The following is a 12,084-nucleotide window of genomic DNA, read 5'->3' as shown; positions in this document are numbered from 1 at the left end:
GGGTGTGTCTTGGTGCTATTATCTATTTGTTTGTTATCAGACACATACAAACCTGCAAGGAAGCACTAGCAAGTTGGACTGAGATTTTGGATGTCAGGAAGGTGCAGTGCTGGAGCCAAAGGAATTGTCCCCAGTACCAAGTTAAGTGCTTGGGCGGGGGAGGTTGGACATGTCTGGGAGGAGAGAAGGCAAGAGAAGGCCAAAATTTCCTCGTGGGTCCTGGAAAAGCCTCCCCTGCTGCTCCTGGCTCACAATAAAACAAAAGAATTGAAAGAACCTTGGTGGGCCTCTTTAAGTCCTGGCTCCTCTTCCTAAGAGGTTCGGCCTGGTTAAGTATGCAGCCGAGCTATGGTGATGTTCCTGGAGCCTGATTGATATCATTAAAGCAGGGCTACAATACCTTCAGCTCAAAAGTGCAGGTTAATATCACAAGAAGGCAGCGGGATCAAAATGGAATGAATTGCATGAGGCATTTTAACTGGCTGTGTATCTACTGCCTGCTGGATGGGGAGAGTTTTTTAAAAACTGCCCAATTAGTTACTTTTGAATTGCAGTGACAATTTATGCCAAAAACATACTATTAAAAGTCAGGCTGAAAACTCCTAGAGCAACTGTTAAAAAGTAAAAATTAAACACACAATGCATTATATGTGCAGAACTCCCACAAATATAAAGCAGTTTGGTGCATTTAAGACTTTTGTACTCAATAGTTAAGGACTTCATAACATAATATACCAGGTGGTGCAGCCCAATAAGAAATGGAAGCTGAACATAGTTTAGTAAAGAACAGTACTAAAATTGCATATTTTACAGACACCAATAAAGTTTCAGAGCATACTTTTACAAATGTGCATTATCAATATGCCAGCCACTCCATCTGCCCTTGCACATCAGGATATCACGGAGATACTGATGAAGACTTTCTATTAACTGCACAGCATGGAGCACAACAGGCAACATATATGCTTTGAAATTACTCTGAGCTAAATTATCATGTACAGGGCAGATTTTACAGACCACGCTAGAGGGTTTGCAGGCAGGTGGCAAGTAAAATTCCTTAGATGGCGTATCTGCTGCCCTTCTGCCCATCATGAGCGGGGTGGGTGAGGACTTGAGCCATGCCTGTTACCTTCTCGAGTGAGGCCCTTAAGTGAGCAATCAACAGCCACTTAAGAGCCGCTTCTCAGCTGGCTTCAAATTTGAAGCTGGTGCGAGGAGTTCAAGCGAAGGGGGAAGCCCGGAGGGTTATCCTGCTCGGGTTTTAGCGGGAAGGGGTATCACCTCCCTCAAAACCCACTTTTCTACACCTGGTGACTGCTTGTTGTCTATGTCCTAACTACTGCTGCTATTGGCACTGCTAGGATAACACACCCACCACCGCCCCATCAAAATCTGGCTCTCTCCTCCGGCTCCAAACCCCACCCCCTCACCCTCCTCCTCATCCTCACCTCACATCTCCTCCTCGCATGAGACCTCTTGCACTTACCGGCTCCTGGACTTAGAATCTGGGGACTGTTTGTTGTCCCAGTTTTGGCCACCGTGGTCACTGGCGCTGCTGGGGCTATACAGCTGCTGGCAAATCTGACTGGCCGGCAGTTCTCTGAGATATTATCTGCCTGAGTGAGGGGCTGATGTCCTCTATTCAGCCAATTAATGCTCCATGGAGTGTTAAATGAGTGTAGGGCTCCTGTGATCGATAGGAATATGTTCCTTGCCGACTCTTTGGATGGCAGGATGAGTCACCCTGCCATCTGAAAAAATCATACCTGTAAGATTTAGTGCAAGTATTATATATTTTTTTTTTTAAATTTAGATTAGCCAATTATTTTTTCTAATTAAGGGGCAATTTAGCGTGGCCAATCCACCGACTCTGCACATTTTTGGGTTGTGGGGGCGAAACCCACGCAGACACGGGGAGAATGTGCAAACTCCACACGGACAGTGACCCAGAGCCGGGATCAAACCTGGGACCTCAGCGCCGTGAGGCGGTTGTGCTAACCACTAGGCCACCGTGCTGCCCTCGATTTAGTGCAAGTATTGGCCTATTTTAAATGTGTTCATGTGTCTAAAAAATAGTAGAGAGAGACATTTAATAAGAGCATTTGTGCAAAACCTGCAGTAAATTCTAACCAATGAGCTTTTACACTGCAGAATATAAAATGTAAGAAATACTTTAGAACCTGGAACTTTCAATTATTAGAAAAACAAACTTTGAAAATTATATCAATTTTTAGATTACTTTTAAACTATTATTATTATTTTTATACTATTGACTGGTTAGTGTCCCATCCAAAGCAGGTGAGAGTTCTACTGCAACAATTAAATAAGCATCCTATTCTGCTTGTATGACCAGCTGAAATTTGTGGGTGGAGTATGCACCATGCAGTTCAACTCTGTAAGAGTTTAGTCCCCATTTATTCTGTGGGATAAGGAAGAGTATCAGAGCAATTTGTGGCCCAACAACTTTTTCAAGTCCATTGTCCACTCATTAGTCACTGTCCCCTAATCCTCACTGATTGTTTCCCCTACAATCGGTCAATATTCTAGCTCGGTTCCACAGAGGAATTCCCCTCTTCCCCCCTCACCCTGCAGTGGCAAGCTGACTGCGTGCGTTCACTGAGTGTCGACAGTGCACCACCCAAAATATCTGAATGAAACCCAATCATGAAAATACTTAAGACCTCTCATTGGTGATGCAATTGTTCTGGACTCTGCCCATCCAATTGCCCCTTGTGTATCCAGCATGAATTGGTTTCTTGTAATATTACGGGAGGCAGGGATGGATTCACCTCTGAGATTTGGAGTATTGCTTCTCGGTAATACATGTGTCTCCCTGACAGTTAAACATGTCATGATTCTACTTTTAACTAATTCAGACCACCAGCATTGCAACAAAAACTGTACATTTTAGTTCTCCAGATACCCGTGCCATTTTTATTATAAGTTAAATATTATAAGTGAGCTATTACTAATCCTTCCTATTTGCAAATTCTATGAGTAACTTCCCTTTGTTTATTTAAACTCCAAAACCTCCACAAGAAAAAAATGTCACAGTGTACTCTGCTGGCTATGCTGTAATACTCAAGTCTGCCTGCTTCGACAATCATTTGTATAGGGGTGAGGTCAAAAGATAATAAAGGAGGGTCAACCTCCGCAAAATGTTTGCCATTAAATATATAGTTCTAAATGAGATTGTCACGTTGAATTTACTTTTCCATAATGCCAGTGCCACATTCTCTTTTTTTGTACAAATGAAAGTGGGAGGTTAGACACCAATAATTGGACTTATCACTTACCCAATTTGCCTGTTGGTAGAAGGTGCTTGTGTGATGACTGAACTTGAAGTTGGCGAAGGCATGGCTTGCTGAATTACTACACCGCTGTCATGGTTTGACATCCTCGCGGAAGCAAGCTGATGAGGTGCTGGTCCTGACATAGGCCCTTGCACTGACCCATGAACCGATATGCTCTTTTACAGAAGAAATAAAATAAATATGTCAACTTTAAGATAGAAATTTTAAATATAAAGAACATCGGCATACATATATTTTATAATATATGACAAAATACCCAATCATTACATACATGATAGAATCTTTAAAAAATGTTTTTAATGCATTCTCTTCTTTTTAGTCCATCTGCTTTCAGTAGGTGACTGAGTAGACAGGAAGGTGATTGGCTCCTTAACCTTCATTAACAATAGACTGTAAATGAAAACGTGCCTAATTTGTAGCTGACCAAAGTGACTCTTGATTTCAGTTTTCATCACTTTTCTGTAGGTTTGTATCAATCCGAGACTTTTATCTACTTCTCATAACACAACCACAAGGCATGTGAATCCACATTTAACTACACAAGGACAAATCTCTTGAACCACCAATGCATGATATTCTATAGCACCCACACAGGGTGGGGGGAACAGAGGGCAACAGAAGGTGGTGGGGGTGCAAGCAGGCCTTGCACCTCTGTGAAGATTAACATGACAGAGGCGTCACATGTATGAGGTGGGACATGTTTTAACAATGAAAATTTTACTGTGACAGAGTTCCATTCCCCCTCAGATGGTGGATCACCTCCAATGCCCTCTCAGTGCTCCTCCCTCTTCTTGATCTACTGCTATGGTCTACTGCTATGTCTAGGTGTGTTGCCAGGAAGCACTTGAGAAGAGGAGGCAACCTGCTGCTTCCCATGCCCTGTGGCCTTTGATGCCCTTGGCGGTGGTCCTCTGAAAGATCTGGAGCCGGAGGGCCTCGGCCGACTTACTGGTGCCACAGATGCAGCTGAGCTGTGCCACGCTGTTCTGCACCTTGCCCTTGAGTTACACTAGTGTCAAGAGGGGGAGATTCGGAAGAACTGGAGACTGCCATTGTCTGCTTGGTGAAGCCTTGGCATCCTGCGCTTCCTCCATCCTGACAGTGCCCATTGGGTTCTGGAGGTCTCCAGGGGTCAGAGGAGCAGCTGGATTGAACTCCAGAGGTCTCTGAGCCATCTGGCTCTGCCAGTCCTGGTGACTCCCTGTTGACTGCACCATGGTGTCACCACCCTCAGTGATGCTCCTCAGTGACTGGGCCAAGCTCTGCAGTGCCTCAGCAATGTCCACCTGCATCTGGGACATGTCCCTCAGCGACAGGGACATGATGTCAAAGCCCTCGGCCATGGTCGTCACAGACTGAGCCACGGCTTGGGTTCCACCATTCAAGACGCGGACGTCGTGTTCCAGGCTTTCCACTGTGTTTGCCTCAGTGCCATGCATTGTCAACACTATCTCCTGCAGCCAAAGACTTTGGGACTCCGCCAATCGGCTATACACTCACTGGGATGCTGCTGACATCCCCCTTTGAACATCCGGCTGTGTCCTATCATCGGCATCAGCTCTGGGAGAACCTTGTCCACATGCTCGGCATCTGACTGGGACTCAGCTGAGTCCTGGGGTCAAGCAGACATCCCACTGCTGTCTCCTTTTGATGTTCCTGCCTCCACCTGATGTGCATCAGCAACTGCGTGGTGCTCACCAGATTGTGCCCACTGAGGTGTGTGGCTCTGCGGCGGTGGAAGGTGGGGCTGATAGCTGTGACGCCTTGATGGTGGTCTCCTCGGAACACTTCTCCGAAGTGGTCTCTTGTGCGGCGGGGGGGTGGGGGGGAAGCTCCAGGTGACCCAGCCTCATCAGGTGGAGGTCCTGCCAGACAATGGACATGTGGTCAGTGAGAGGGAAGGATCATTTGGTCTGATATGAACAACTCACTTGAAACAGGTCATCTGGGTGAAGGGGCAGTGGATCCTCACCTCTGTGGAGCAGGCCAACCTCGCTGTCAGCAACTGCTCTCTCCTCGGTCAACCCCACAATGTCCAGGGCCTGTTCCTCACAGGGGTTGTAGACTCGGATCGCTGGCATCCAACCCCCTGTCTTGGCCCTTTCCCGCTTATTGTGGGCTATCTTTTCCTGCGGGGATAAAGAGAGGGCATTGTGAGCAACATACTTGATGGGTCACAGGGGGTCTATATCAGGTGGCAAATGTGGGGGGTGGCAGGCAGAACTGATGCCAGGAGAGAGATGGTAACTTACCCTTACAGTTCGGTGAACGTCATTGGCCTTCTTCCGACATTGGATGGTTGACCTCCTGGTCATGCAGCCTGCACTGACAGCTGCTGCCAATGCCTCCCAGGCAGCATTGCTGACTCTGCTGCTGGTCCAACAACCCAACTGGGAGTGAGTGGTGAGGGAGAGCTTAAAAACAGCTTCTCCTGGTCAGCGGCAAGAAGCTGAGGCACGAATCTGGCGAATCAGACAACGAGACAGCCAGTAATGGTGAGAATCTCACGGGGACTCATTTTTGGCACTATGTGTCGTTGTTCAGGAGCTGCGATCTCGCCAATACGGCCGTCGAGAAACACCCCTCCAAATGCGCCCAAAATAACACTTGGAAATGTTTCTGTTGAATTGCAGCCGAGATATTTAAGTGTGCAACTTTGATTTTGCTATTGTTTAAAATACTGAAAATGCTGGTCTGTACTGCATGGAGGTTCTGAATTTAGCAGAGTGTGGGATCAATATCCTTTATTCCTCCAGCAGAATATTCTGAAAATATGCTGACACAAGGGTACAGAATATAAGCCACTGCAATTGAAATCCACTCGCTTTCTCTAAAAGGTTCTGTGTTGAATTTCCATTGAGGTACTCTTGATTATCCACTGTAACTTCAGCTGGAGATCCACAGAATTCTCCAGGATTTCTGTGGATCTTACACAAGGTAATTTTTTTTTAAAAATAATTTTTATTCAAATTTTCACATTTTCACAAAAAAGAAAACAATAACAGAAAATTCTAAGAACAAAATAAAACAGAACCCCCACCCCCGGGTTGCTGCTGCTGCTGACCTTTTGTTTTTACCGTTCTGCCAGGAGATCTAGGAATGGTTGCCATCTCCTGAAAAACCCCTGCACTGACCCCCTTAGGGCAAATTTCACCCTCTCCAATTTAATAAACCCCGCCATGTCGTTGACCCAGGCCTCCACGCTTGGGGGCATCTCATCCTTCCACTGAAGAAGAATCCTCCGCCGGGCTATGAAGGACGCAAAGGCCAGAACCTCCTACACTCCCGGCTCCACTGCAACCCCAAATATTGCGAGTACCCAGCCTGGATTGACCCTGGATCCTACCACCCTCGATCCCGTCCTTGCTACACCCTTCCAAAATTCCCCCAGCGCTGGGCATGCCCAGAACATGTGGACATGGTTTGCTGGGCTCTCTGAGCACCTAATACACCTGCCCTCGGTCCCAAAAAACCGGCTCATCCTTGTCCCGGTCATATGAGCCCGATGCAGTACCTTAAACTGTATGAGGCTAAACCTCGCACACGAAGAGGAGGAGTTCACCCTTTCTAGGGCATCCGCCCATGTCCCCTCCTCAATCTCCTCACCCAGTTCCTCCTCCCATTTATCTTTCAGCTCCTCCACTGAAGCCTCGTCTACCTCCTGCATCACCTGGTACACTTCCGAGATCCTCCCCTCTCCAACCCATACCCCCGAGAGCACCCTGTCCTGGACCCCACGCGGCGGCAGCAGAGGGAACTCCGCCACCTGCCGCCTGACAAATGCCCTTACTTGCATGTACCTAAAGGTGTTCCCCAGGGGGAGCCTGAACTTCCCTTGCAGCTCACCCAGGCTCGCAAACTTCCCGTCTATGAACAGGTCCCACAACCTCCTGACACCTGTCCTGTGCCAACTCAGGAGCCCGCCATCAATTCTCCCCGGAACAAACCGGTGGTTCCCCCGTATCGGGGACCCCGTCGAGGCCCCCACCTCCCCCCTGTGTCGGATCCATTGCCCCCAAATCTTGAGGATAGCTGCCACCACCAGGCTCGTGGTATACCTCGTCGGAGGGAGTGGCAGCGGCGGCGTTGCCAGCGCTTCCAGGCTCGTACCCACACAGGATGCCATCTCCAGCCTCTTCCATGCCGTCCCCTCCCCGTCCATTACCCACTTACGCACCATCGCTGCGTTGGCAGCCCAATAATACCCACAGAGGTTGGGCAACGCCAGCACCCCCCCCCATCCCACAATCCCTGCCCCGCTCCAAGAACACCCATCTCACCCTTGGAGTCCCGTGTGCCCACACAAACCCCGTAATGCTCCTGTTAAACCGCCTGAAAAAGGCCTTCGGGATAAGGATGGAGTGGCACTGGAACAGGAACAGAAACCTCGGGAGCACCGTCATCTTGACTGACTGCACCCTACCCGCCAAAGACAGTGGCAGCATGTCCCACCTCTTAAACTCCTCCTCCATTTGCTCCACCAGCCTTGTGAGGTTTAGCTTATGTAAGGCCCCCCCAGCTCCTAGTCACCTGAACCCCCAAGTACCTGAAGCTCCTCTCCGCCCTTTTCAGTGGGAGCCTCCCAATCCCCCCTCCTGGTCCCCCGGGTGTACCACAAACAGCTCGCTTTTCCCAAAGTTAAGTTTATACCCTGAGAAATCCCCAAATTCCCGGAGAATCCCCATCAACACCGGCATTCCCCCCCTATTGGTCCGCCACATACAACAATAGGTCATCCGCATAGAGCGACACTCGGTGCTCCTCCCCACCCCGGACCAGCCCCCTCCAATCCCCCGACTCCCTCAGCGCCATAGCCAGGGGTTCAATTGCCAGCACAAAAAGTAGGGGGGACAGGGGACACCCCTGCCTCGTCCCTCGGCATAGTCGAAAATACTCCGACCTCCTCTTATTCGTGGCCACACTCGCCATCGGGGCCTCATACAACATCCTCACCCATCTGACAAACCCCTCCCCAAACCCGAACCTTTCCAGCACCTCCCACAAGTACCCCCACTCGACTCTATCAAAGGCCTTCTCCGCATCTAGCGCCACCACTATCTCCGCTTCCCCTTCCACCGCCGGCATCATAATAACGTTCAAGAGCCTCCATATATTAGTGTTCAGCTGCCTCCCCTTCACAAACCCCGTTTGATCCTCGTGGATAACCTGCGGCACACAATCTTCTATCCTCGTGGCTAAGATCTTTGCCAACAACTTGGCGTCCACATTCAGGAATGAGATCGGCCTGTATGACCCACACTGCAGGGGATCCTTGTCTCACTTAAGGATCAAGGAGATCAGCGCCCGAGACATCGTCAGGGGCAAAGCACCCACCCCCCCCCCTCGCCTCGTTGAAGGTCCTAACCAACAGGGGGCCCAGCAGGTCTGCATACGCCTTGTAAAATTCAACCGGGAACCCATCCAACCCCGGCGCCTTCCCCGACTGCATGTTCCCTATTCCTTTAACCAGCTCCTCAAGCTCAACTGGCACCCCCAGACCCTCCACCCGTCCCTCCTCCACCCTCGGGAATCTCAGCCGGTCCAAAAAGCGCCTCATCCCCCCCTTCTCCGCCGGAGGTTTGGACCAATATAGTCTCTCATAAAAGTCCCTGAAGACCCCATTAATGTCTACCCCCCTCCGCACCACATTTCCTCCCCGGTCCTGTACTCCACCAATCTCCCTAGCCGCATCCGCTTACGGAGCTGGTGTGCCAGCATCCTACTCGCCTTCTCCCCATACTCGTACACCGCACCCTGAGCCTTTCTCCATTGAGCCTCCGCCTTTCTGGTGGTCAACAAGTCGAACTCAGCACGAAGGCTGCGCCGCTCCCTCAGCAAGCCCTCCTCCGGGGCCTCCGCGTACCTCCTGTCCACCCTCACCATCTCCCCCACCAATCTCTCCCTTTCTCTCTGCTCCCCTCTCTCTAAATGGGCCCGAATGGAGATCAACTCCCCCCGAACCACCGCCTTCAGCGCCTCCCAGACTGTCCCCACTCAGACCTCCCCATTATCGTTGGCCTCCAGGTACCTCTCGATGCATCCTTGAACCTGCCCCCTCACATCCTCGTCCGGCAGCAGCCCCACCTCCAAGCGCCACAACGGGCTCTGGTCCCTCTCCTCCCCCAGCTCGAGGTCCACCCAATGCGGGACGTGGTCAGAAATGGCTATCGCCGAGTACTCAGCGTCTACTACCCCTGCAATCAGAGCCCTACTCAAAACAAAGAAATCAATCCGGGAGTAGGCCTTATGCACATGGGAGAAGTGCGAAAATTCCCTGGCCCTCGGCTCGCAAACCTCCAAGGATCCACCCCTCCCATCTGGTCCATAAACCCCCTCAACACCTTAGCCGCCGCTGGCCTCCTACCCGTCCTGGATCTGGATCGATCCAGTGGCGGATCCAGCGCCGTGTTGGAATCTCCCCCCCGTTATCAGGCCCCCCACCTCCAAATTTGGAATCCGGCCCAACATGCGCTGCATGAAACCCGCATCATCCCAATTCGGGGCGTATACATTGACCAGCACAACCCGCTCCCCTTGCAGCTTGCCGCTCACCATCACGTACCTCCCGCCGCTGTCTGCCACCACACTCGACGCCTCAAACAACACCCTCTTCACCACCAGGGTCGCCACCCCCCCGGTTTCTTACACAAGGTTATGAAAGACAATCGCGAGAACCCCCAACAGAAACCTATAGCAAGAGCTAAATTTCATCTTTTTAAAATAATTATGGCGTTAAATCTAATGGCTTTGAATATCTGCTTGGGATTTGGGAGGAGGGGGGAATGTGGATATTGCAGGATGGGATTGGCTCTGAGCATAAGTGCTTATATTGGCCGACCTAGGACCTCCTTCACTTGTCAAAATTCATAGACCTGAATTTTACGCGGCACCCTGGAGGAGTTTGAATGACCACTAGATGGACTTTCCCCATTCAATTTCTAGGCCTGTAGGAACCAGATAGATTGGGGGGCTCCATCAAAAGCCCCCTTCTGACTGGGGCGCCCTCCCCTCAAGGACCAGACACCTCCGTATTCCATGTCTCTCTGGCAGCAGGAAAAGCAGGTTCTTCCAAAGCAGAAGCATCTGCCCGCTCCTCCCTGAAACGATAGGATTGTCTCTAGACGACAGAGGCTTTGTCCCAAGGTCAATTCCCATTTTGGACTAAGACCCAATGGACTTAATGGAAATGAGAACGAGGAGAGGTATAAAATGAACAGCCGATTGGCTATCACCCGTTTCACACTGTCAAAATCGAACTTCTAAAATATATAAAGGACAACAAGAATGTGCAAATAAGTGAAGGTGAAAAGACCCAGGTGGAATCCTGGCAAAAGCTTTCCAACTTTTAGAAAAATAAAGAAAGAGAAAAGAACTCAAGGTGCATTGGTGAATCTGCGGCTGCTCGACCACAGCCCTCTCTGCTCCCTTCTCTCTCACCCCAGTGATCCCTCAATTTTTCAACCGTACAAAAATATCTGTCTTTCAATCTTAATTTCTGATAAATGATAGAAAATGTACCAGCAATGTCATAGCCTGTCTTTGTCCCAACAGATGCAGACCTGCTGCATTTTGATTTGATTTGATTTACTGTCACATGTACCGAAGTACAGTGAAAAGTATTTTTCTGCAACCGTGGGAATGTACAGAGTACGTACATAGTAGGCAAAAGAATAATCAACAGAGAACATTGACAAATGGTACATTGACAAACAATGATTGGTTACAGTGCGGAACAAGGGGCCAAACAAAGTAAATACATGAGCAAGAGCAGCATAGGGCGTCGCGAATAAAGTTGTTACAGGGAACAGATCAATCCGAGGGGGAGTCATTGAGGAGTCTAGTAGCTGTGGAGAAGAAACTGTTCCTATGTCTGGATGTGTGATTCTTCAGACTTTTGTACCTTCTGCCTGATGGAAGGGTCTGGAAGAAGTCAATGCCTGGATGGGAGGGGTCTCTGATAATGCTGTCTTCCTTCCTCGGGCAGCGGGAGGTGTATACAGAATCAATGTGAGGGTGGCAAGCTTGTCTGATGCGTTGGGCTGAGTTCATCACACTCTGCAGTTTTGCAAATAAAATGCATATTTCTTGCATTTTATGCTCTCCTTGGTTGCTTAATAGTAAAGCCGAGTTATGATTACCTGTTGGCTAACTAAAAGTTTTATTCAAGTTCTGCTTTTAGCTCATCTTACATTCATAAAATAATTGAAACTGATCCTTTGAAGTGACGTTCACAGGAGAATCATATGATTTGCCTGAAGCAGTGGAGCAGTACCCTTCTGGATATTTAATGCTCAGCTGAGTGTAAACTTAAAACTAGTAGTTTGGTAGTGGATAACCTGATCTGTTACATGCTTACCTTATCAGGTCGGGTTGCAGTGACTGTCCGGGATAGAGTAGATGCTTGTGTCGGACTATCAGTAATTGATGTCTCTTTGCCCTGTACCCCAGTGAGGTTGGAAATGCTCAAACCCACCGAAGCCTACAAAACAAAGCAAAATAAATTAAAGCATAAATTAAATGCTATTTTAATTATTGCACTCTTGATTTCTAAACTTGGGAATTGATCAGGGTATTGGAAAGCTTAAAATAGACAAATTCCTCAGAGACAAAGCATAGTTAAAACAATAACAAACAAAGTAATTTGTTTTTTTTAATGAATATCAGGCTGGATACTCTGCCTCCTGTTGCACGTAGCGGAGTTCCTGATGCAACGGAGAATCCAGCGTCGTCAAAAAAACGGGATCAGTGGTCCCCTACTGACAGTGGTATC

At 49.0% G+C, this 12,084-nt stretch overlaps 1 protein-coding gene across 3 annotated transcripts in view; it reads right to left on the bottom strand.

Annotated features, from left to right (window-relative positions):
- Nucleotides 1-12,084, bottom strand: part of creb5b (cAMP responsive element binding protein 5b) — a 473,696-nt gene that overhangs the window by 360,106 nt on the left and 101,506 nt on the right. For all 3 annotated transcript variants that reach the window (XM_038797274.1, XM_038797276.1, XM_038797275.1), the window contains exons 6-7: nucleotides 11,671-11,793; nucleotides 3,297-3,469 (exon numbers count right to left, since the gene is read on the bottom strand). In XM_038797274.1, coding sequence (XP_038653202.1) covers nucleotides 3,297-3,469; nucleotides 11,671-11,793 — 296 coding nt within the window. The remainder of the gene's footprint in view (nucleotides 1-3,296; nucleotides 3,470-11,670; nucleotides 11,794-12,084) is intronic.

The sequence above is a fragment of the Scyliorhinus canicula genome, chromosome 5 (genome assembly GCF_902713615.1).
Source record: "Scyliorhinus canicula chromosome 5, sScyCan1.1, whole genome shotgun sequence".
NCBI classification, from domain to species: domain Eukaryota; kingdom Metazoa; phylum Chordata; class Chondrichthyes; order Carcharhiniformes; family Scyliorhinidae; genus Scyliorhinus; species Scyliorhinus canicula.
This window is presented reverse-complemented; position numbering and strand designations above follow the sequence as displayed.